Source organism: Micromesistius poutassou, assembly GCF_964030765.1.
Source record: "Micromesistius poutassou genome assembly, chromosome: 5".
Lineage (NCBI taxonomy): Eukaryota > Metazoa > Chordata > Actinopteri > Gadiformes > Gadidae > Micromesistius > Micromesistius poutassou.
Window position 1 is genome coordinate 13,554,275 of NC_140275.1, and position 26,375 is coordinate 13,580,649.

The 26,375-nt window shown below is 45.3% G+C and overlaps 1 protein-coding gene across 1 annotated transcript in view; it reads right to left on the reverse strand.

Annotated features, from left to right (window-relative positions):
- dapk1 (death-associated protein kinase 1) overlaps positions 1-26,375 on the reverse strand; it is a 47,292-nt gene that overhangs the window by 19,082 nt on the left and 1,835 nt on the right. Inside the window, exons 3-9 of the mRNA XM_084468170.1 lie at positions 11,986-12,207; positions 8,429-8,567; positions 5,199-5,328; positions 4,208-4,256; positions 3,602-3,628; positions 1,044-1,196; positions 714-753 (exon numbers count right to left, since the gene is read on the reverse strand). Coding sequence (XP_084324296.1) covers positions 714-753; positions 1,044-1,196; positions 3,602-3,628; positions 4,208-4,256; positions 5,199-5,328; positions 8,429-8,567; positions 11,986-12,207 — 760 coding nt within the window. The remainder of the gene's footprint in view (positions 1-713; positions 754-1,043; positions 1,197-3,601; positions 3,629-4,207; positions 4,257-5,198; positions 5,329-8,428; positions 8,568-11,985; positions 12,208-26,375) is intronic.

Genomic DNA, 26,375 nt, shown 5'->3' on the forward strand with positions numbered 1-26,375 from the left:
TTAAATAACTTTTGTGCTGATCCTCGAAATAAACCCGATCAAAAGAAGATAAGAAGTTAAGATCGCCCTTCTGTTGTCATTGGCAACACCTTTGGCGATAAGTGGTTCTTTTTCAGAAAGATAAAAACAGCAGATACCCAGTTCCTAACATTCATAAAACTGCAAATGGAAGAGTATTCATCATTGGGCCAGTCTAGTGTGTGTGTGTGTGTGTGTGTGTGTGTGTGTGTGTGTGTGTGTGTGTGTGTGTGTGTGTGTGTGTGTGTGTGTGTGTGTGTGTGTGTGTGTGTGTGTGTGTGTGTGTGTGTGTGTGTGTGTGTGTGTGTGCGCGTGCGTGCGTGCGTGCGTGCGTGCGTGCGTGCGTGTGTGTGTGTGATCAATTACAACTGATGCTATAACATTACTATAATCAGTAATGTGGTGTATTTGTTCTGATTGGTGTACTATATACCATCAGCAGAGTGTAGCGCTGATCCCTGCCTATTTCTGCCCCTGTAGCGTTTGAGTTGAGTGTGCATCAGTGCCCTGTATTCCATTCAAGGTCACCAGAACTGTTACACGTCGCTGCTCTTCTGCGGGGTTTACCATTAGTTACCTTTTAGTCAATAGTGTCTGCTCATAATGTGGATCAATATGGAATAGGCCACTTGGCTGCAGGTGCGTATGGATGGATCGATCTCCAGAGACAGTCACATTATAATGGTGGACTATACAGGCAACAATGGGTTGCACATCTCATGTGCTTTAGTGTTACTGAGAAAATGACAGGAGCAATGCCAGTTTTACTGAGGCACGTACGATGCCGTACGGAGTTTGAGAACTTTGATATCGGGGGGCCTGCTCGGACTGGCACGCTGCGTTTGATTTTGCCCTGGATGATTTATGGCCTGTTTTTGGTATATTTGTATGTGTTTTCCGTATGCGTGCTGCACAGAATAACTCCCATGTTAAAAATATACATGCCGATTTACAAATAGCAACCAAGTCCTCAACAGAACGGCGTCTCAGGCTGTTTACACGGAGAGGGAAGGGCAGACGCCTACTTTGGGTCTTTGATGAGGAGCCGCGTGATGAAGTCTTTGGCCAGGATGCTGGTGTTGCTGAAGAACTCATCGTCAAAGGTGTAGTCGACGGCCGACACGTTGGCCAGCGTCTCCTGCTTGTTGTCGCCCAGGAAGGGGGAGGCTCCGCTCAGACTGGTGGTGGTGGGGGGGGGGGAAACAACCAGGTTAGCTGGGCCGTCAGTGGCTTGTCAAAGGTCGACAAAGAAAGGTAGAAATGGTTGGTGGCTTCCCTCTTTGTCTTTGTTTTCAGAGTCAAAACAGGGAACGGATTGCGTTTGTTATGCAGCGGTGCATTTCAATATGGGCTGCATTGATTGGGAACGGGCCCTGAGAACGGAAGCGCAGAGAGTCAGCCCTGAGTGACTGCAAGCTGATTATAGGGACCGCTATCGCCGGAGCCTGATTAGCCGAGACGTGCTATCAAGCTAAGGGGTTTGTAAATCAAACACGATCCTGTGAAACCCCAGCTGCACGGCTCCCTCGCCCACTTTACTTCCAATGGCAGGAGTTCTATTGAGATATGATAGAAACTAAACTGGCTGGGGTAATTCACCATGATAAGTGATGAAGGGCCCCTTTACACGCACAAGTAATGTAAACCATTGGCATAAAACACACACACACGCCTGTGCACACACACAAAAAGTGGAACTCATTCATCAAGCTTCCTCTGCTTCTCACACTGTGTGAGAAGTCAGCTCTTCCCACATTGTGTGAGCAGCAGAGGAAGCTTGATGAATGAGTAAACCAACCACAATGGGGGAAACTAACAAATCATTTATATGTGATTTTAATCAGGGGATATGTCCAGACAACTGGATCAGAAACTCTTTATTATTAATAACCATATGAGAAAATAAATGATGGATAAATAAATATATAATCCCACATAATCCCACTGATACATTATGTTAATGTATTATTGTGATATAAACTCTGAAAGGTTGATGCAGGAAAGCGGAGAGGTTGGAATTATTGATAGTGCTACCTGCTGAAGAAATCCAACATTTGACACAAAATATAACAAAAAAACAACAATTGACTTAATTGTTTTTTTATTGCTTACGCAAAATAAATCACTTCCGTCTGTTCTGAATAGTCATAAATAACGTCTCCTTATGGTCCGTTATTCATAGCAGCGGTCTACTATTCAGAAATAACAGAGCCCTGAATGCCGTTATCGACCGTCAGAATCAAGGTTTCAACAAAGCCGTAAAAAAAGGTACCGTTGGTTTGTTCTATACAATCTCAGCGCGATGTGGGTGGCTAAATCACTCGGCCTTTGTTTGGGGCATATGACGTTTCTGGTTCTGATTGTTCTGATCCATATTTGGTGAAGTTTAGTATGAATTTATTTGGAGCAAAGATAAATATATAAATAGTATAACACACAAGGGCTACCGCACTGGAGGAAGTACTGTTGTCTTGGCACCATGAGTTGTGTGGATTATTCCCCTTCTATTGTGACCAACTGTAGTGTTATGTTGAGGGAACCGAATTGGCCGTATGTCAGGTGCAATTAGTAATTTATCGACCTAATGGGATGCAGCTGTTCATAACAAACAAGCATTGCCAGCAGGTTAGGCCAGAGCAAGGCTGTGAACGCAGAAAAGAAAACAGTGCTCTGTTCAACAGAGCACTCTCAACTCTTCAACATTTTGGCCATAAAATATGTCCACATTGGGAGAGGTTTTTGTGAATACATGCAGTTCTTTTTAAAATATATTAATTATTTAAAAAGATTGCACACTTAACCCACTCAACTTTTTCAAGTGAACAAAACTTGCTTTGTGACACTTTTTTGCTGAATTCTAGACGCTGTACTTTCAAATGTCATTCGTTCCTTTCCTTCCTCCCGATGGCATTATAAAACCATGCCTGGTCGGGGCATAGTTGGTACAGGCAAGGTGCCTTGGTTCTAGACGTATCAAGGCCTATTTTCACATCACCAGACTGAAGGCCTGATAACTGTGTAGGCGGACAGCAAGGAATGAGTATGTGTTCAAGTGTGCAACGGCGTGTCCAGTTGCAGATACATTGTGCTATTCATTTCTCGCAACGGTGACAAACTGTCAGAACTCTGTAGTGCGTGAAATGAGCGTCAGGGATGGAATTGTGCTGAAAAGATTCTACTTTAGGATGTTTAGTCACGTTCAGATTACAAATACCTAAACCGTTTGAATAGAGTGATTGAGTCTCAATTGCGTCAAATAAATCTGAAGTACGAACTTAAACCTGTAAAAAAAATGACGTCCTGTTTTGACATGACATCATTGTCTTCGGTGTGTGTGTGCCGTGAGGACCTCACTTTATGCTGATCGTTCGCGTGTCCTTCTGCTCTGCGGCGCCCAGAGGGGCCCCCGCGAGGGGCCATTAACCCCTTTACTGCCTCACGAAGGTCTCCATCTAATGTCAGATGCTCGCTGGCCGCACTGGTCTAATGCCCTGGGGCTGGGCGTGTCATAACACATTACAGACAGGGAATGCTCTTCACATGCTCCTCCGTCATCATCATTAGGGGCCGTCTAGGTACTTACAGTATGTAGGTTATCACACCGACACTCCTGGGAGAGAGAGAGAGAGAGAGAGAGAGAGAGAGAGAGAGAGAGAGAGAGAGAGAGAGAGAGAGAGGAGAGAGAGAGAGAGAGAGAGAGAGAGAGAGAGAGAGAGAGAGAGAGAGAGAGAGAGAGAGAGGGTATAATGAGCACAGTTGTGATGAATCCCACCTATTTCACCGATTGTAATGGTTTCTAGTAATTCATTATTGAATCTGTCTATATATATATATATATAGATGATAATTTGACTCAATGACAGCAGGGGCCCCGAGAAAGAAGGGACATTCAAAATATTGTGTTCCACGTTTAATTGCTGTGTTTGTACAGTATGTGTATGCAAGTAATCTGTCTGTCTGTCTGTCTGTCTGTCTGTCTGTCTGTCTGTCTGTCTGTCTGTCTGTCTGTCTGTCTGTCTGTCTGTCTGTCTGTCTGTCTGTCTGTCTGTCTGTCTGTCTGTCTGTCTGTGTGTGTGTGTGTGTGTGTGTGTGTGTGTGTGTGTGTGTGTGTGTGTGTGTGTGTGTGTGTGTGTGTGTGTGTGTGTGTGTGTGTGTGTGTGTGTGTGTGTGTGTGTGCGCGCGCGCTCACCACATGTCTGCCTCCAAGCCCAGTGGCTCATAGTTAACCACCTCCGGTGCTGGAAGGCAAATACACAACACGACCATGTCTCTGGTTATTATATTACACTCATTATACTTGCACATCCTAACCGATGAACAGGAGGCTACCAGCTAGGATTCTCCAGGCAGATTTATAATTAATTATGGATTAATTAATTAAAAATATATGTAGACAGCAAGGGCCACGATTCTAAATGAATGGGAACATTGCATAATCCCCAAACTATTTTTGTAATCTTTAAAACGGTTGACATGACACCAAAGAGGTAGAGCAGCACTATCTTTGTAATCAGAGGCAGTAGTTAACAATGGTCACTTTGTACAGTCAAACTATGACAATGAAACCACAACATCATCCTTCTTACATTTCACACCATTCTTTTCCACAGAGATGAGAAATGCAGTGGTACACAATGAATGAATCAAACCTTAAGTCAACTTCCGACAAGCTAAAAGACACTAAGGAACAATCCATCAAATGGTCTAATACAACCGCATCCTTCAGCTCATCCTGCCAGTGGCCAGGCCTTCTGTTGAACCCAGAGTTTAGGCCCCATGCCATGTAGCGATCTCTCTATTTAGACCAGTGCCACTCAGGGGCTGGCAACCTACTGGGTCCTCTGGCCCCCAACCCGGTGTGTGTGTGTGTGTGTGCGTGTGCGTGTGCATGACGGAGTGCGACGGAGTGAACAGTCCTCGAATAATCAAGGCTATTATCATGTCTGTCTCACTCGCCAAGTCCCCATGGCCGGGTTTGGCAGCAAAGCAGACTGCACAGCACCCTAGGGGGGCCATAGCACGTTTATGTATACACTCGTACACACCTACATGCTGGAGGTGTATGTGTAAATAAGCTGTTAATGTTATTGTGTATACGCATTGTTTATCGTTGTGTGCTTGTACTGTGTATCCACAATGTATTGCATCAAACATGAAACCAACTCATAATGCACACTCACCTACAAACTCTGGGGTGCCAAATATGTTTTTGAAATCGTTGCCAAAGTCAATCTTGTGCGCCAGGCCAAAGTCGATGAGCTTGATTCGTGGATGAGGCACTGTCCTGTTGAGCAGCATGATGTTCTCGGGCTGGAGAGAGAGACAGAGACGGACACAGAGACAGAGAGACAGAGAGAGAGAGACAGAGAGAGAGAGAGAGACACGGGGTGAGAGTGAGATCCAGATGCAAAATAGAGTGACGGAGAAAGATAGAGACAGAGGGAGCGACAGAGACAGGAAGGAATGGAGCGAGACACACACACACACAGACAGACAAGAGACAACGACATCAGGAGAAAATTTAGATCTAGATTGTGGTTTTTCCATATTTCCATATATCCGTTTTTCACATTGATATCAGCCAGCAGTCGGGGCTGAAACCGTGAGCTCATTAGCTCTAAATGAGCCATCTCGTGTCTCTGAAGAAATAATACATCTCCCAACGTGTAATTAAAATGTATGAGGGATGCGTCAAAGCAAACGGCAGACAACAGAGGACAAAAGAGAAGCAATTGGCAGGAATCATGGAAATCCCCATGCAAAGCAGGGGTGAAAGCCTCTCGAGGAAACGGGTGAGAACACATGGGAGGCAAAAGACGAAGCAGAAGCCCAGCCAAACGGACATACGCTCGGCATTCTGGGTAACGGGATGCATCCTTTAGTCGGCTCTACTTTGGTTGTGGGGGAGTTTGTCGTTCGGATACTTGCTCGATGGGTTCAGGGAGTACAGAGAGGGAGAAAAAGATGGCGCCAATGGAACGGTACTAATGCAATAAAATGACCCCTCGGTGCGGAGAAAGATGACAGTTCTATGTTTAGTTGCCGAGCCAAGAAGGCAACTAAACTGATTAAAGGTTAATGTGAGACGCTGATGGAAGCCAGAGCTATTGTGGGGGGGGGTCACACCAGAGCCAAGTGTTTTGATTTTAGTCGCAAGGCCATGGTTATTATTGAAACTGTTAAATCAATATTCATTTGGAACGGGAACAAACAAAACATATTACCTGAAGGGCAGGACTAAATCATTTATAGAAAGAGGCTGGATAATGTCTTGACTTGATCAGTGTCAATCACAAATGAAGAAAAACGTCACCAATAATTACAAGCAACCCAACAGAGGAATAGGACAGGGATGTATTGGCCGTCTCTGGCATGGATTAGTTTGGCCTGGTTGGTTTAGCATGGTAGTTATATCCTAAATATCAACTAAGCCTTAGCGCCAGTTACTCCACTACAACCATTAGTGGACAGCGGATCAATAACACGATCGACAGTGCATTAAAATACATTATGCGGCATCTTACTTAGTGCTTTATACACCGTGTCACAAAGAGCTAATTAAACCATTACGCCCAGTGAAGGGCTTCAAGTCAAGAGACGTTTCACGGTGAGTCGGTAATGGAATGAAACTTCCATTACGGCCCGTCAACAAATCCTGAGCATCCAGCGCCACCGATGTGTTTCTGTGTACAATGCTTTTGTTTAAGGGTTCACAGTGGGTTTGAATTGCTCCCGATTCAGCGCCTCACTCACCCGAGCCACGATAACGTTCACAAGGCACTCAAACCTCGCTGTGAAGCAAATGAAAAAAGGCACACTGACTGCTACAAAGCGAAGTTCACTGCAGCGGATGTTCACTTGAACGTGCTGTAGGGAGGGATTTACGAGCTGTAATGTGAGTGACAATTGTTAGAAATGGCATTGTAGCCGTCCGCTATTTGGGAGTGAAATGCACTGGGAGAATGTCAGTTAATTTCAGTTAATTGCGCCTGCCTCTGTATGAGCCAATTTAGAATTCAGACCGCTTTGGGCTAATTTCTGACCAATCGGGGCATTTCATCCCTGATTGGTTTAGGGAATCCATCTTGCCTGTCAATCACCGATCCAATACTTTAAAATGTTGGTCTCTCTTTACAACTAATCTTCATCATCTAATCTTACCCACAACTTTAAGTAAGCCAGTTTGTAGATTATATTGTGTTAATAATATGTCCAAAAAACCAAACCAAGCAAGGAAATAGGTTGCTCTTTTAGGAGTGCAGGATGTAGCAATACAAAGGGGCTTGTTAAACCAACTTATTGTTAAGTGAGCATGGCAGAGTTTAGCCTCGGGCCAGCATGGTTCCAGCTACAGTGTTTGGTTCCCGTGAGACCCACCGGCTAGTGGATTCTAGGTGGACCATTACTCGAGCAAAGACATTCTCCTCTCATCGTTGTACACATCTATCCAAAGCACAAACAAGCATTTATTAAACAAACTTAAAATAACCAAGCTGAGAAGTAATTAAAATGGATTATAGTATAATGAAGGGACCTTTAATAGATACAAATCTACAAAAAGAGACTCCCACGTTTCATTACTAATAACAATTCTGACTGAGGCATAAAATACCCACAAAAGAATTCACAGGAAAGAGGAAACCTTTCTGTTTAGGTCATATCAGCAAAAAGCAACATGTTTTCAAGAATTTGGGGAGGGAATCCTTCGTTTGGATGTTATATGTAGGCGTCGGTGTTGTTTGGTATCCAAGGAAAACAAAACAGAAAAAACAGGAACTGAAAAACGGAACTGAAATCACTGCATGTGCACATGGATAACTAGAATCTAAGCAGTGGTTCTGGTGGTTGTTTGCCTTGTGACACCATGCAGATATTCATGTTTACGTTTTTGCATCAAAAACAATCTAATCTGGGAAAAAAAATATTTTCAGATTTATGTTTATTTTTTTATCTTTAACATTGTTATTCAGTCTTTACCAGATGAAAACAGTTTTGATTGATTGCTTCTTGGGTGACACCATTGTTTTATTTATTTTGCTTGTTCATCATCAACTGAAACTATCCCCCCGCCCCCGAGCACTGACTGGTAATACTATAATACTTCCCAGAGTGTTGATTGGTCCTAGCATTTTTACGACTTTAGATAAGGCTTTCGCCCAGATAAGGCCAGACTGATCAGCAGAGAGCAACACAAAGTCAAATCACGAGATCCGCACAGTCTCAAGAGGCTTCAGATTACTCCCTCAGGTTACTCCCTCCTGACTACTATCACTTGTTTTATCAAGAGTTGTGTTATGGTGTCAGCTGTATTTAGTTACATTAAGTTTTGTTTATTTTGTACCGTATAGGTTAGGGTTAGTCAAACACACTGGTGACATTAAGGATTTGCTCTACGACTCTGCTCCGGTACCTTGAGGTCAAAGTGGGCGATCTGCTTGGTGTGCAGGTAGAAGACTCCGTCCAGGATCTGCTTGAGGAACTGGGTGGCCTCCTCCTCAGACAGGGACTCCTTCTCTGCCAGAAAGTCAAAGAGTTCCCCGCCAGCCACCCTGGTCCAGAGACAAACCCAGAGAAGGATGGGGATTAGAAATTCAGAATACCGGATATTCACCAATTTCATCATCATTGTCATAGCCCAGGGAGGTCATCCAAATCAAATGTGTTCAACGAATACAAGATCCACATTTGTAACCAACAGCACAATTCTGTTGTAACACATATTAGAGATGACCGTGCATTGATGGTGATGACAAACCATAGAGGTTTGTCATACAGGATGCTCTCTTTAAAACCTCAAAAACATTAAATGGTCGTTTTAGTTCCCTTCCCACTAGTTCACAATTATGTCAAAGCAAAAACCTTAATGTGGCATAATTTTTGTCTATGGGTTCTCCATCTCATAGTAGGGCTGCTCGATTTTGGAAAAAATCATAATCATGATTATTTTGGTCAATATTAAAATCTTGATTATTCAAACGATTATTTTTTGAAATTTTGAAATTTCCCCTTAGAAAAAATACACAAAATGGTCAAATAGAAAATAATGTCCATATATGTATCCAGCTGTTCGGCAATTTCTATAAAGAATGAAAAAAAAAAAAATCGTTTCAACTCGATTATATTAGTTTGGTGATCATTTCACCCTAAAATCGATATCGCAATCAAAATTTGATTAATCGCCCAGCCCTATCTCATAGTGCATGCATTTTCAATGTTCCATTTCCAATTAAATTTCCCACATTGTTTCAACACCCCGTCTACCAAAGCCTTTGCAATGCCGCAAAAGGTTATTTTCTTGTCGTACGACACCCTCACACACTGTCCTCCACGCCTCGCTCCCGGTCGGCAATTAAACAAATGTCACTATGTGCACATGGTGTCATCTTCCCCTCACAGCTCACGCGATCAAACGGTCGGGCGGCTCCCCCTCTCCTCGTGTTCACGGTAGACGGGTGGGCACCGCGTCTGAGGGACGGGTGAGTAAGACGACGTTGTGGCGACAGAGCGAAACAGATCGAGAGAGATCTAAAGATTCATTATGTACACAGCATGGCAGAGAGAGGATCCAGAAGGGAAGAGAGGCCCACGGAAACAGAGAGAGATGAAAGAGAGAGACGATAGAGAGAAGAGAAGAGAAGAGAAGAGAAAGAGACAGGGAGAGAAAAGGAGGCTGAAAACAGATGGGTGTAATTATGGCCACGTTTATTGTGTCATCAACTGCTCAATCACCCGACCATTTTAACACTCTCTCCTCCAACTGTTATACACACACACACGCACACGCACGCACACGCACACACACACACACACACTTGATTGCCGCCACACGCAGAGTACGCAGAACATGCACGCTCACACAAATGAAAAGAAAGAACAGCTGGAAAATCGCAGTCCTAATCTATTATTAGAGTGTTGATTTAATCTGTTCCGATGTTTTGGGATGTAAACATATGTGTTCAAAGGCCCGTGGGAGGGGTGGTTCACGTCTGGATACCACTGCTGAATATTAAATAGTACTTCTGCGTGTTTCAAATGCTTTTTTAGCGAATGGAACACACAGAGGCAACTTTATGGTCTGAGAGCCACATTACTACATTACTAGTCTCACAAATCCGACTTTAGATTCATAGCTAAAGTCTGATGGCTCATATCGGGTGTTGCACTTTATTTGCGTCGTATTTGCTTTGACCAATCACCATGTAGACTGGCCTCGTGTATAATGAGGTGTATAAATACTGTATAAATAGTGTATAAATACACTTTGTAAAATCCCCTTCTGAATGCTCCAGCCACTCGTGTGAATTGAGTTTTCTTCGGTAGAATATGTCCATTATGAAACAGAAAACCAGGCGTAACTCCGGCCCCTACAGTTGTTGGTTTCCAGGCCGAAGATCTGTGGCATCTCCCCCCAGAAGTTCTGCTATAAACACCGTAGGACTGCTGGACTTAAAAACGAAAGCGGCAATAAAAATGTAGATCATAAAATAATATATTGCACTTTCACTTCCTTTGCGGGAAACAGAATATTGTGTTATCATTAGGGGTGGAATACCGTAGCACAGCTCTGATCTTCTGAAGATGTGTGTCAGACTCATTGTTTGCAATGGTAATAGGTTTCACTGCGGTGGCAGGAATGTACCCACACAAAAGGTTTCCAACATGACCTACTCTTAAAGCATAATCATCCCCCTAGAAATACAACAGCAACATGCACATGAAAAAAACAGCCAGACTATAATAGAATAGTTTTTTTAGCTGAATAGAATGCTATCCAAATATATTGTACAAATATATATTTTCTTTCTTCTTTTCCACACTACTATTCCGCACTTCATATTTTTATCTCTTAAAAATCAAATTTGTGTGTGCAAGCACATTCTGTCATGACGGCAATTGCCAAGTCTCTTTGGATCAAAAGGATTTGGTTGAAACCATAGAATGGGAATGTGTGTAAATGATCATGTTTCCTGAGCGATTCAAGTTAGCTTGCAAAACTGGTCTGACCACTCTGCAGCTCCCCCAGTTACCGGCGTGTGAGTGGCTGGTGTATGAGAGTGTCTGTTTTAGTTTGAGCATCGGGGCATGTGTGGGCATGTGTGTGTGCGAGTGGGCCTGTGCACGCTTGCTTGCGCACGTGTGTATGTGCGTGTTTCATGACAACTTCTATTTGATTCCGATCTCATAATGACTTGCGTGGAGTACCACATTACACCTTTGATCGACTGGTTTTCCCTCACATTGTCTTCTGAGATTGCACTCCGTTCCTTCTCCACCTCAGGGCCTGTTCTAATTAGTATTGGTTGTTAGTTCGCTTTCATTTCTTTGCCTTCACATTGTTGTCGGTTGTACATTGTCCTGTCCATCGTTGAGGTCCGATGTTGGATGCATGTACCTCGACCGTAAAAACCAATTCACAGAGAGTTGAGGTCGGAATCGTGTCAAAATATTGGACGTCTGCGCTTGCACTGCACCTGCTTCACCAGAAATTGGTCGACAAGACTTTAGCTCAACGCAAACAGAGCACGCATTTCGCTCCACATTACTAGCGCGACAAAGTTTTAACATGGCAAACCGTACAGGGCACGAATGTAGCAGGCAGCATTTTTTTCAAATAAGAATCAAGTCAATTTTAGACACTACCCCCACAAAAACATTAATTTGCGTCTGATTCCTGACTTAGCCGTGTGCTTCGGGCTTATGTGCCAAAGATTTTTCCCCTTTAAAAAATACACCAAATGTTAAAAAATAGAAAATGTTCAAATGTAAAAAAAATGTATCCAAAAAAAAAAAAACTTCATTATATTAGTTTGGAGATCGTTTGACCCAAAAATCAGCCCTCACTGACACCGTTAACAAAGGTTACACAGATCAACGGGAGCTGACGAGACGAGAGCGAAGAGCGAAGAGCGAGAGAGAGAGAGAGAGAGAGAGAGAGAGAGAGAGAGAGAGGAGAGCTCCACCACTCACAGCTCCAGGATCAGGATGACCTCCGCCTTGTTCTCGTACACGTGGTGCAGCGTGATGATGTTGGGGTGCTGCAGCTCCTTCAGGATGTTCACCTCCCGCTCGATGTCCTCCCGCGTCACCCCGCGCCGGCTCGATCGGCTCCGGCGCTTCTTGATGAACTTGGCGGCGTACTCCACGCCGGTGCTTCGGTTCCGGCATCTTCTGACCACGGCGAACTGACCACTGGGGATGAAGAAACGTGCACCGCAATGAGTTTAGAAGAAGACCTTCACGCCGGGATGTAAATAGCTTTGTGGATTCTTTTTACAGTTATAAATCATTCATGTTTTTTTATGGTCTGAGATCTTTTACACTCAGACAATTGAGTTCATAATCTGTGTGTGTGTGCGCCCTTCTTAAGGTGTCTGAAACCTACTCCACAATGGAGCAGGTTGAACGATACGTCAACAGTTGAACGATACGTCCCTGAACCAACTAAGTCATCCACGACAAGATAAAAAAGGTAATCGACTCATAGGACTATTCTTACACACAATTTATTACTGTATCATAGCTCAAAGGCAAACATGTCACTCAGCTCAGCAGCCATTGAACCATTCCACTTACTAACTAGCCAACTACCCAAGAGAACAGACATAATGAAGTTAATAGGGTATAAAAGATAGAGATTCAATGGTTGTGACACTCTCATTTCCCCCGAGTCGTCCCGCTGTATGATAGCAGCTTGCTAGCGGCTACGATAGCCACGGGAAGCCGATGTACGGTAAAAAAAACACAAACTATCCGATGGCCGATGGCGCACTCCTCGCTCAGAAACCACTGAAGCGCTCTGTGGCTGCACCATGACAACATGCCAACGCCGCCACCGCCGCCGCCGCCGCTGCCACTACCACCCTGGGAACGAGGACACTCGGGGAGGCTGAGGGCCCCCGGGCGATGAACGCCTCCGCGGCTGGAGCCTCCGAATGGCCCTTGCAATCAGAAGGCTCTTAGAGCCCTGTACACCCACGGACAAGAGCAGGAGAGAGCACAGGGGGAGGAGGAGGAGGTGGTGGTGGTGGTGTTTGAAAAGAGAAGAGCAGGACAAAATGGCAATGAGAGTGAGAGAACGAGAACAAGAGGGAGGTAAATTGGAAAATGCGAGCGAGATAGAGAGGCCTGATCTCTCTCTCTCTCCTCCCCCCCACCACACTCGTTTCTCTGATTCATACGGTTACTCAGCTCTCTGGGTTTTGAAAGAGTCATCTAGACTGGAGTATATAGACTGATCCGGAAGGTTAAAGAGCTTTCTGGGGGGGGGGGGGGGATAAGGAGCCCTCTCGTGAGATAGCTCCTTCTGCAACAAGCGGGGAAGATTGGCTTGAGCGCACTCACCGCACTCCCGGTCACTCATGGTTACCTACATTACCTTCATTATGCTCTAGCTACTCTCCATCAAATAGACAGCATAGTAATCCAATTCCTTGACTATTCTATTTATTCATATTTAAAAGGTATAGTACCAATGGCAATCAAATTAGATTATCCCCAACTGGATATCATAACATTACTTTTTTTTCCTCCCCTTATTTAAACAATACCAACAATATTTAAAGCATATTTCCCATGCACGTCATCATTTTACAGGTGACTATTGTTGGAAGAGTGCTCATGAAACAGATGGGGAAACCATGTCTTTCATAGGAAGTGACTTGTCCTGCCTCTGAGGCGGACGACACAGGAAGCGGACAACGTGTTAGTAAGAGGCACAGGCAGCGAGACAGGGCTTTTTTCTCATGCTAATCTCACTTCCAGCCACCCCCCCCCCCCCCCCCCCCCTTATTCAGCCCATCTTGGCCCCTATTGTTGCTTCCCGGGCCCTGTCAGGACTTCGTTAAGACAGCAAGGACCAGACATTACCATACGATCCAGTGCTTTCAGATGAAAGAAAAAAAAGAAGAAAAAAAAGAGTTGAAAGCTGTTGCCAACAGGCCGCAGACTAGAGCCAGTACAATGGAGTACATGTAATGTAATATAGCTGTGCATGGATGCATGCTTGCTCGTGTTTACATAACTAACATGGCACGACAAGCAAGCATGCATGCATACAGTTTGTATGCGTGTGTGCATGTGCGCGGGTGTGCATGTGTGTGTGTGATCTGATGAGTAATGACACAGGCTCCAGTCACACACCAGCTAGTCCTAAGGTCAGTTCTTAGGAAAGGACACATGATCCGTATGCATAACAGACAAACAGAAAGAAGCAGAATGCATTGATGATGCTTTCCTCATGGTGTTGTAGTTGTCATAAAGAAATCCAAGATTTATAATTCACAACAATTGTCTTTGAAATCCTAACATGAAGGCCTGATCAATTGACTCTAATTATGTTTGAGAACCCATTTAGACTGGTGCCACCAAAGAAAACAATAACAGATTCAAGTTTCCATGGACGATTGCTTCATTGTAAGGAGGGGCTGCATTTTTAGTTGGATGCATATTGAAAGAAAATAACAACAGCTGGGAGTTGCACCATTGGCAAAGCTCTCAGTAAAACTGTGGAAGGTCTGATGAAATCAGGGTGGGGTATGCCGAGAGCTTTCCTCACAGATATCTCAATATGCCATAGAGGTCAAGCCTCAAGAAGTGAACAAAAGACACACTGTCCCTTTCTTTGAGAGAATAAACACTGACGTCAACATGGCATGGAGCTAGACACCTAAACCCTTAAATAAACACACGCTATTTGTACCCCGAAAACCCCCTAACAATCTGCAGGGAACACACGTTTACGAGCCACTGGTGCTCAGCATTACAAATTGCATGACTTTCTCACCAACGTCCGACGGCTGGGTTTCGAGCCCTTTATCGGAACTGTGCGATGTCATGAGTTATGCAGTGTTCCGTCTCCCCGTGCCTAATTGCGTCGAGGCCTTTACGAACCCTAAGTGCACGGACCCGACGATAGCACGGGGACGACAGCCTGCGTGATTTATCTTTAACGGTAACCTTTTGCGCAGCAGGTTAATAGCGAGGCCTGGGGGGGGGGGGAGAAAGCCGCAGCCCGGCCTGGGCTTTTATTTCGCAGAGCTTCCCTAATTATCTACACTTTGTGGGAGAGGAGCACCCAGCCAACCTCGCCAACCAGCCCCAGAGCATCGTGCAAGGAGAGGGGGTGGTGGAGGTGGTGGTGGTGGAGGTGGTGGTGGTGGTAGAGGTGGTGGTGGTAAAAGTGGTTAAAATGGCTACCATCGCCTTGTGCGGTAGCGACGGTAGTATTAAACCACGGCGGCCTTATAAATGTCAAACCACGATGCACATGCAACGTTGTGGAAGAGATCCGGTCGAAAGAAAACTAAAACAATAGCAGATTGTGATCCCACCGGAGCACCGGTGCTGGAGGTGTTTACATTGCTAATAACAGAAGGTTATCCCCCCTCCTCACCCCCCCCCCCCGCCCAATGCTCCAGGGATCCCGAGAGGGAGAACCACTGACGTGATCACATGCTGCTGAATAAGCACAAGATGGGCCACAGTTAATGAGCGAGTGCAAATGGACCCACAGCCTGTAAATCGGACAAACCGGAGGGAAGGAAGGCTGTTTCTCACAGGATTCTTCCCTCCACCCCGACTCCCCCCCCACTCTCCCACTCCATTCCCCCATCCCTCCCTTCCTCCCCCCAGCCACGTGAGGTGAACGACTCTACAAAGTCCGCAAGATTGAGTTTCTGCTTCCCCTTTGTTGAGCTTTAAGGAAACTTCCAACGTTTGGCCTACTTGTTTCCATAGACGGCCAGGGTTTCTGGGTGGGTGGGAGCGGGGGGGAGAGAGGCATGGGGGAGGAGGAGATAAGAGGACAGGAAAACAGATGAATGGGAGGTACAGCTGGACACTTTAGTGTTCTTTTGCATGCAATGCATGATATTCTATGAAAGCACTTTACCGGACAGAATTCCCCTGACCATAAGCACGAGCCAAGGGTTCAATAATTCAAAAAGCAATCATAAGCAAACATACTGTAACATACTTTTTTTTAAGCACAAATTTCAGCACAGGTTCTGCTTTTGCAGCAACATGCCTACTTACCATAGTATACCATGAATATTACATACTGTATATCATTAACCCACCATGGGTTGGCTGGTAACCGCCAGATTGCTGGTTCGATCCCCGGCTCCTCCTAGCTGAGTGTCGTAGTGTCCCTGAGCAAGACGCCTCACCCTAATTGTTCCTGATGAGCTGGCTGTCGCCCTGAGTGGTTGACTCCGCCGTCGGTGTGTGAATGTGTGCATGAATGGGTGAATGTCAGTCAACACTGTAAAGCGCTTTGGATAAAAGCGCTATATAAATGAGGACCATTTACCATGGTAAAATACATTTCTACTATGGTTTGTGGTTTGTGGAGTGTCATACATTATCATGGTAGTCACAATATCCTGTATTTCTCTATACATTTCTCCTTATATAGCTCTGTGTGTTACTCAGGTATGATTACTCCATGCAGATCTTTATGTACATGCTACATCCCCATGTATTTTTCATTGGGTCTATCCATACTTCACTATGCATAGCTCCATGCACATCTCTACCTGTATTTCCCTATGTATACATCCATGCACAGTGTGCTTGCACTGCCTCAGTGGGAGGCGGGGGGGGGGGGGAGCTAGAGCCCTCGTGGTGCTGGTGGGAATCCTAGGGTGTGGACTGAGTGTGTTCCAGATGCCTCGGACACCAGCCTTCCGAGTTTCACTTGTGACGCCATTTCCTGTCTCGTAGCGTTCCCGTTCGTCTTTGTGATCGTGTCATGTCATTGGCTAGTCATTGTTATTGTTAGCTACATTAGCCTCTTTAGCAAACCAGCTTGAAAAGGGACAACACAACTTTACATTGTATTGCACGCACAGCAAGGCCGTGCAATGCATACATTGGTGACCGGAATAAAGTAGCAATGTAATCAAGTGTGTAAGAGCATTTAAAATAGACATTAAAATGACCAACGTGGTACAAATAAAAAGAAAATAAATCTCTTCATGGGCGCAGCCATTTTTGTTGAGAGCGTCATCACTGAGCTCGGTATACTTTTTGTATTTTGAGGGGGCGCGACCAAAAGGGGGCGTGCCACTGAGAAATGCCGCAAGAAAGCTGGGAGATTTCCCCGCTTGGACCTCGGAAGGCTGGTGTCCGAGGCATCTGGAACACACCATGAGCTGGTAAACAAAGCTCTGCATTACAAAATACCGCTCGCTTCAAGGATTTTTCCCTCTGCGCGCACGCGCACGCACGCGCGCACGCACGCACGCACGCACGCACGCACGCTTCAAGTCATTAATGGGCAACTGGACTCGCGTTTCAAAAAGACAGAGAGCCTTTATCAGTATGTTCAGAGAGTGTAAGGGTATTCCACTTTCATTATGACCGTTTCCTAAACTGCAAGGGAGTCTTCCAGTTTCCAGAAGGTTCCCAGGTAGACAGGGCCAAATGCAGATCACGCACATGTACACGGGATGTAGACCGAGAGTTTGATTCAGGTTCAAATGAAAAACGACCTTCACGCTAAGCCCTTAAATGACCAACCGAAGCTCGGGAGTGTGTGCAGTGTGCACACACCACTCATCGCCTCCATTCAACGTACACACACCAGCTCTGCGGGGGGTCCGTCAAATCCACCCTACCCAGCCAGGATTCCTCAGCAGTGGCCTGCAGATGAGAAAGGACTTGTTGCAGCTCTCGGCAGCAGGGGAGGGAGGGAGACTCCCCCCCCCCTCTCTCAAAAAGGCGAGAAAATGGACTCCAATGGAGCAGAACAGTGGCCGTGAGAAAGGGTTACGGGAAGGTCCTGGTAAACACCATGCCGGAGAGATGATTGACAGGCCGCATCAGCCACGATACAGAGAGAGAAGCAAGCACTCTGCAGTGCGCTTTAGATCAATCTGTGTCGGAGCAGCTTCCTTTCCTTTCCAGCGCTCCCTCTCATTGTTATGGTTTCCCTTGAAAGCACCGGAGAAACATGATACACCGTTGGTCATGGGCAGGTTAACCCTGGTACTGGTATACAAGGCAGTCGATGGAACTGCCCCTGCCTACCTCCGAGCCTTGGTCAAACCACACACCCCAGCTCGATCCCTCCGCTCAACTACCTCAGCTGGACGTCTGGTACCGCCATCACTAAGAGCAACCAAAGGTCGATCAGCTAAATCACAACTCTTCTCTATCTTGGGACCACAGTGTGGAACGAGTGTCTCTGCTGATGTCAGGACCGCAGAGTCGCTCACCAGCTTCCGCAAACGACTCAAAAACCACACACCCCAGTTCACCTAGATCTACATAGCCATTCAGTCCCTTATTTGTCTGTTGCACTATTGTTTGTTGTACGTCCTGGCACTTGATGAACGCACTTAATGCAGGTTGTATTCATTCATTGTACTTAATTGTGTAGCATGCACTTAATTGTGTTGTGCATGCATGTTGTGTAGCATGTACTTAGTTGTGTAGCATCTGCAGTAGCTAGCTATCACTGCTGTACACGGGGAATGGGGTTAGCCTGGTGATTGTTAGTACTTGCACTTGGTTCTATGAACATCATTACTGTACCGACGGCGATATATTGTTTCACTTCTTATGACGTCTGCTAAATACCCTATAGCGTCTGCTAAATACCCTAAATGTAAATGTAACCCAGTTTATTATTAGGCATGTTAGCTATGCCTTTATATCCAACTGGTGTCTGACGGCGGGTCTTAATGAAACACGTGCTTACGCACCATATGTATGCTTTGACACGGTGCATTGAGAAATGTAACACACTCATTATTCACATGATTCCTGAGAAAATTCTGTGTGAAGATTTAGAATAGATTCTTTGGAGAATAAATCACGGCATGATAACAAGGTGATAATGAGCGCGCGCATGCACACACACACACACACACATACACACACACACACAGCGCCTGCCTGAAAAACCTGCTGCTCTCACTCCTGAAGAGGGGACCTCAACGCAGGCCCCAGCTGACACCGGGGATGACGGCATTGGGAAAGCGAAAAGTGAAACGACCTCCCTGATCTAGGATCAGGTACGTCTGAGCTGAAGCAACAACGTCACATCATCATCCATGGGGTTGATTTACTTTCATCTTAAAATGGCATCCCTTCTTTTGTTTTTTTGATTCACCTACAACAACCAAGGGTTCAACTTTTGTGTTGCTAACAAATCAACATATCATATAATTATGACACCCACCACTTTACAACTGGTATATTGTCCACTGTTTACACTAGACTTTGTCTCATTACGGTTCTCTTTAAAAAGAGTAATTGCAGGTTTACGGACGCCTCGCGGGTATTGGCTGTGATCAAGATTAACGCTAATAAGACAATTGTGCTTCATGAAATGATACTCCATTGAAGTATACAGGCTGAACCTCAGTCTCGCCACATTTCACGTAAGAAAGGGAGACATTTGAATTCAGACTTAACCCTGTAACTTCCATGTAGTAGGGGCATGGCCAGCATGCTCTTGGTCATTTGATAAACTACATACAATCATTCATTCATCGTAGTGTGCTTCGTCGTCATCATCATCATCCGTCCCCTTCTCTCTGTGTGCACATTTCTCTTTTCATGCTCTTTGTGAACTGTGATGCACACGTCTAGTAGTACCTTACATGCGCAAATACCCGTGGCGAATGAAGGTGATTGTGACACTGCAAAGGAAACGTTGAGCAAAAACCAAACCTCCGTCAAAACAACAAGGCAGTGACAGCATGTTAGGAGGCGCAAGTCCTGCAGCGTGTCCCCGTTGCTTAGTAGCTGATGCCAAGCCGTCTGCTCGTTGCCTCACCCTCATTTCAACTCACGGCCGAATTACTTTGAATCAGCTTCAAGGTTCACGTCTTCTTTCATACGTTTCTCCACAGTCATAGTGGCTGATGCCAGGCAGGCCTCTACTGATGACGGTAACGGTAGGCAAAGGAGCCAAACGGCAGACACACTAACAGACACACTAAAGAGGCAGCCAAAGAAAAAGATGCAGAGCTGAAACATGCAGCACCAATCATGTCACTTTTCTGTTGGCTTGGCTAACGTACCATGGGTAAATGTGATCAAAAGCAGTGATGCAAGGGAACGCTTTCATAGGAGCAGCACAGGAACACGGATGGCCGTGTTGGTTGTGGCTGCACTTCAGACGGCTCTGGATTGTTAGCGCTGTGTTGTGAACAATTTTCCTGGGCACCGCCAGTTCTTTCAGGAACTGTCATTGTTTATTTAACTGCCAGTTTATTGCGTGCAAGAATGGGAAGTTGCACATGGTTAGTCACACAGGAAAAAAAAAAGACAAAAAGGAAAAACAAAATTTTCAATCCAGGCACCACGACATGTCCAACAAAAACACAGGAAAGGAACAAGACATCCCGGGTGGCTTCTCTGCGTCAACAAAACCCGGATCGCTCTCGACCAATAAAAAGAGAGCGAGGCCACCGGAGGCACCTGAAGCCATTCCAGCTTCCCATTGGCTGCCGTACGCGGGCAGCCCCATGCGTCCGGCGCGGTGAGTGCTCGCCCGCTCGTCCGACGTGGGGCCGGATGTCATGAGAGAGACCCGCCCATTCAGCAGAGGGGCCTTCACGCCAGCTCGAAGACACTTGATATCCTGACGGGGAGGTGTACCGATTCAGTGGGAAACATTCCCTGGCGGCCGCCGCCGAGCTATTCATTGCCATGGAGGCAGTGGGAGTGGGAGGACGGCTTGTTTGGGAGAGAGCTCCCTCCTACTCACCACTAGTGTGTGGACTAACAAAATGCATGAAGGGAAGAAAAAAAAAGAAAAGGAAAAAAAAGATTACGCAACCGCCGTGCTATTGTGTACCACAGGAGGGGTAACCACGGCAACACGGCTTCAGAGCTTCGGCGGAGAGAGAGACGGCGGCGGCTTGGAGAGGAAGGAGGAGTGTTGTTGATGATATTGGGTGTCTGTCTGGAAGGGTGCGTGTGTGTGTGCGTGTGTGTGCGTGATCTGGAGAAGATGCACGTTTTGTTTGTGTTTATCCTCCATATTTCATCTTTTCATGTCATGGCCCGACAGACTTTCAACAGTTTATTGCACCAATACCGAAAGTATGCCGTTATATCTGCGTTGAGCTGATACTGGGTTCAATATTAGCCTATACCCTGGTTATTCAATGTACAGCCCTGCTTGTCTTTAACACAGCCCCAAGCTATTACCACGCCTAGGTTGTGCCTGCACATGTGGAGATATTCAGCCCTTGTGCACACGTCAATTTCATTTGACCTTTAAATTATATGCATGATCGACATTGAAAAGTTGTCACCAAACACACGGTTGCTCTTTAGAGAGGTGACAGGAGGGGAGCCTTTCAAAAGACTGAACCAAACGGAAACCAGGCGAAATCCTCACAAGCAAAATGTGGTTCCTCGGTCATAAACCGAAATGGCGCGGCCAGAGCAGGACAGGAGACAGGTCTTTTGCGTATGCAAGGGGTCATCATCACACCAGTAGAAGTGCATGTTCACACTTCCAAATATATTGAATCATTTAGAATCTGTTCGGCCATTAGTACAGCATGATGTGCATGGAAATTCACTGGGACTGATGTCACCATTCTCACCACAAACAACATTTTTCAATAAACACTGTAGCTAACAGTGTATTGAAATGACCAGGATGTGTTCGACACATCAATTGTACAAGGGTTTATGCAAGCAACAATGGACGGTGCATTTCACACTCCTATGACAGTGTCGTGTGAACTGAACCCTGACTGGATACGGGTTTGATGATTGGATTTGAGGGAAAGAAACTGAGAAAACAAAATGTGGGAAATGATTGATTATAATGAAAGTAAGGGAGTGAGACTAGGGAAGATATAAGTAGAATGTCACCACACACATGGTCCAAAGTCAACAATTGGCTGCCTTGTAAAGAAGTAAATGGTATGACATGTCATTTGAGGCCTGTGTAAACAAGGGGAAGGAAAAAAAAAAGGATTTGGGGAGAGGGGGGGGGGGGGGGGGGGTGTAGGGTAGATGAAGACTGAGGTAGAGGAATGACAATGGACATTATCCCCACTAGTATCTTTGAAGAAGGACATTTTTTTATTTTGTGAACCTTTAACCAAGTCTTATTTTGAAATGATCAGCTGGGCCCAGTATATATATGAACATTAACACTAAAGTCAATTCTTAAAAAGAAAAGACTGTGCAATGCCAAAGGACCTCAAAGCAAGAGGATTATTAAGTAGTAAAGATATCATTACCCAATGACAGTATCAATGCATGTACATTAAGAATAACACACATAAGAACACGCTCAAACAAGTGGGTTTTCTTGAGGACAATTGAGGACAACAGCATGGCTAATCCACAATGTTCAGACTGAGAATAGTCATCAGGGACCACTATTTGGTGGTAGACATGGGGGTGGGGGGTGGGGGAGGGGTGGGGTTGTCTGTCATCACCCAGTGTAATTTTCTGCTGCGCTCACAACGTCGCCCCTATACGTAGAGCGAAACTGACATTCAGCCGGTTTGGAGAGCACTCCACTCTGTCATGAGGCAGCAGAAGCCAGAGAGGAACACAGACAGGTTCTGTGGCTTCTTACAAAGACGCTGTGACCTCCGGATCAGTCTACTCAAGGCTCACAGACACGTTTTAAAGTTTTTTTTCCGTTTGAGCAGCTTCTCCATTTCTTTTTTACTCCATGCATTTTTCGACTAAGCACTCAGTTTAACTGATATTACTCAAACTGAACCGACAAAAGCCATTGGACGGTTTTAATACCTGTAGTCAAACATACAACACGGGGCATAATAGCGTCGCTTAATGATTAACTTGAAGCCAAATAATCTAAACAAATGTACCGTTCACACGACTGTTTGACCATTTTCAACAGAAGAAAGGCTATCGTATCCATGATGGCAACAAGCAACAACTTTCACTAACACCTATGATACAGTCTATAGATGGTAACAGGAAGTAGAGTTATCTTAGGTTTCCCTTTAAATTGATTTTGTGACTCTACCCCTCTAATAGCTACCCAGGTTGTTAGACACTAGAAACCATTCACTAGTTTTAGCGCAGTGAAAGGGAGGTTCTTCTTTTTCACCATTATATCTCATATTCTACCCTGAAGCTTCTCAGTCACCACAATTACTATATAATGGTCTATATAATATATAAATGTAACTATATAATGTAAAGAATCTACTTTCAAATCCAATAAAAATATTGGGCTACTAGGTCAAGTGCCTATGACACCTGTTTCCCCTCTGAATAAGTTGATCATCCTGACTTTCAGAAAAATGGCTTTCATAGCCCCCAATATTTTTTTTCCTTTGATGTAGGCTACTCAGTTCCCTATCTCTCTATAGAGTTGATGTCAGGAGATGGTCCAACACACACACACACACACACACACACACACACACACACACACACACACACACACACACACACACACACACACACACACACACACACACACACACACACACACACACACACACACACACACACACACACACACACCACTTGGCAGGCTTCCAATTATCCCTCGTTGACAGTAAAGATTAATTGAAAATAACTCATTATGCTCATTGAGGATGTCCCAAATGAGTCCGATTTTAAATCTGACCAGTAAACTGACAGCAAAGAGAACTCTGACTCGGGCTATTTGAAGACTTAAGTCAGCCATACACAATATAAGGGGACACAACAGGGATCTTAGGTGTGAAAGAAACATGTTGGGAAAACAATCAACCATGGATCACATGGTTTGAATATTGCATATTATTTGAAACCAAGGCACTTTGGTTCAAACCGGCACATACTCGGAGGGGCTGGGACAGAGGGCCAGCCACCCCCCCCCCCCCCCCCTCCCACTCCAAACTGCAAACCAGGACGGGGGGCCAGGGAAATAGGTCAGCAGCCGGGAGATGGTCTGAATGATGTGTTCAGCTGATGGTACACTGTACACTCGCACAAGGCAGCTAAGGAGTCGTTGGCCCACACCCACCGGTGTAGTTACCCTGCTGCATAATTGCAGACATCTGCCTAATGTGATTTGATCTAAACTCCATTTATAAGTAAGAGTTCTTATAAATGTAACACTCTCCATTGTATTTCCTGTATGCTGCAGGTTTTTAGGGTTTGGTTTTTGTGCCGGGACCATCAAGTTATTTCATTGCATTCTGGCCTCTCAGTGTAATAAATGTTTGTGTAATTTGCGCTGCAGCATTTCATTCCAACAACCCGTTGTCGCCCCCACCCCCCCCACCCCGCTCCATGCTAGTAATGGAACACACACGCCCAGACACCGAGCACAGACACAAAGGGGACACCCGTTGGCACGCCGCCATCCAGGGTCAGATTAATGCAGTCTAATGACAGGGAGAGAGAGAGAGAGAGACGCAACACTAGCCTGGTGCTACGGTTTCCCTTGGACCAGATAGAGAAAGGACGCACCACACAGACGAGACCGGGTGTCATTATTCAGCCGCCTTTCAGCGCATGCCAACACGCTACTCTGTTTGAAGGCCAAAGATTTGAAAACGTAGCCCTCCGCTGACACAACCCGGCGGTAACCACGGGTAATCCTAGAGACCTCTGAACACAACACTGTGGCGGGACATGTCACACAGGCCCTCAAAGCAAGCCCAGGCAGACCTGGATGGGGCTGGATCGCACGGCGGTAAGAATGCAGCTGATCGTCTGGGAGAACCCCACCCCAGGGAACCGGGGAGGGGTGTTCTCCTCCCTCTTAACACCCATCCCCCAGCGGCACATCACCAAAGAGTCCCAGGGCGTCTCCGGGGTTGCATTATACACAAGCCTAGCCTATGTGTCAATATGGCATCCATGCATTTCCACATAGCTTTGACGAGTTAAACATGAGCAGTGCTGTGAGGCTATGAGGGCGACAAGGCCCACAAGGCCCTCAGCAATTCCCCGCTGATCCGCACGCATGAAGTGGGAACATTCAGGCAATCTGTGAGGCAATTACAGAGATCAACTGAGCGCAGACGCAGTCACTGCTTGGCTAGCTGCTTATTACCAGGGAAGATCTGAAGGAGAGACCAGCATTGCCAGTTTTCTTTTTTTTTGGGGTGAAAAAACAGACAGCAAGAGCAAATTGTTCCTTTTACAAGAGGAGAGCTCACACACAGCGGAGGCAAGGAGAACATTGTTTGTCCTCCAATGCATCTGAACAGATAATATAATGAAGAAGAGCCGAATAGGACCCGAGAGAACCACTGTAGGCCTGGATCTTTCTGCTGCATAATGGCAAGCCACATTGCTTTGTATTCTGCTTTGTCTTAAGAAACCTCAAGAAAGGATTCATTGCAGGATTTACAGGATATTTATTTGAAACAAAAAGTTGATTGCGACATTTTGAACTCTACATAATACAAAACAATGGAATGCAATCAAAATGCATGAGAATATAAAATGACATGGATATTGGTGGGTTAAAATGTGTTACATTTGAATTGTCCTTCGCAAGGTTGAGCCGTTCTGTTTTAAACGCTACAGGGTAGCCACAGAAGGCATTATCATAGTCAATGAGAAGCCTCACTCACATCGCAGGCAATGTCCAAAATGACAAAACCATATAGGGCATGGTTCCAACTCCCAATTGGACATATCCAGAGAGACAGGCTAGCCATACAGGCAGATAAAGAGCAAACACACACTTCATTACAGCCAATGAAGAGAGGAGCCCAGTGTTATCTAATGCCATGTCACTTGGCTGATTTGTATGGCCAGGTACCAAACGCACACCACTTCATGACAAAGCAATTCTTCTCTCCAGATTGTGAATGAGCTGAAAGCATTTGATATTATTTAAACTTTATTTAGTTTTATTTAAACTAAATAATCATGATTATTATTTTTTCCATAATCGAGCAGCCCTACTTTGAACTGTGCCGCAAGTTTTCTCATGACAGAACTCAAGATTGTGTGTTTGTGTGTGCATGTGTGTTTGATGTCTAGATCTATATCAATAATATTGTTATCAATTGTATTGTTTGATTTTAGACTTTGTACAAAACCAGTTTGGATGATCATCCAATTACAGCGCTGATCATATTTGTGTAGTTTTTTTCTCATCTTCCAGACTGTAATTTAATACAATAGCTCCCTGTTGTCTCTGTTTACCAAGTAGCTGAATTAAGACACTGGCAAGTCTGGTTCTCCCCGACAACACCGAGAACTTCACACCAGTGTAAATGGAAGTGGAAATGTATGACATCCTCCAGAGAATAGAAAATAATTGGTGGTTACAAACAACATGGATTTATAGTGTCTCTCCTTTGATGACAACAGGAATGCCATTTTGTTTCCCCATGTTTCTGATGGCCCTGTCGCTCTCAAATGCTTCTCACAAGGCATTA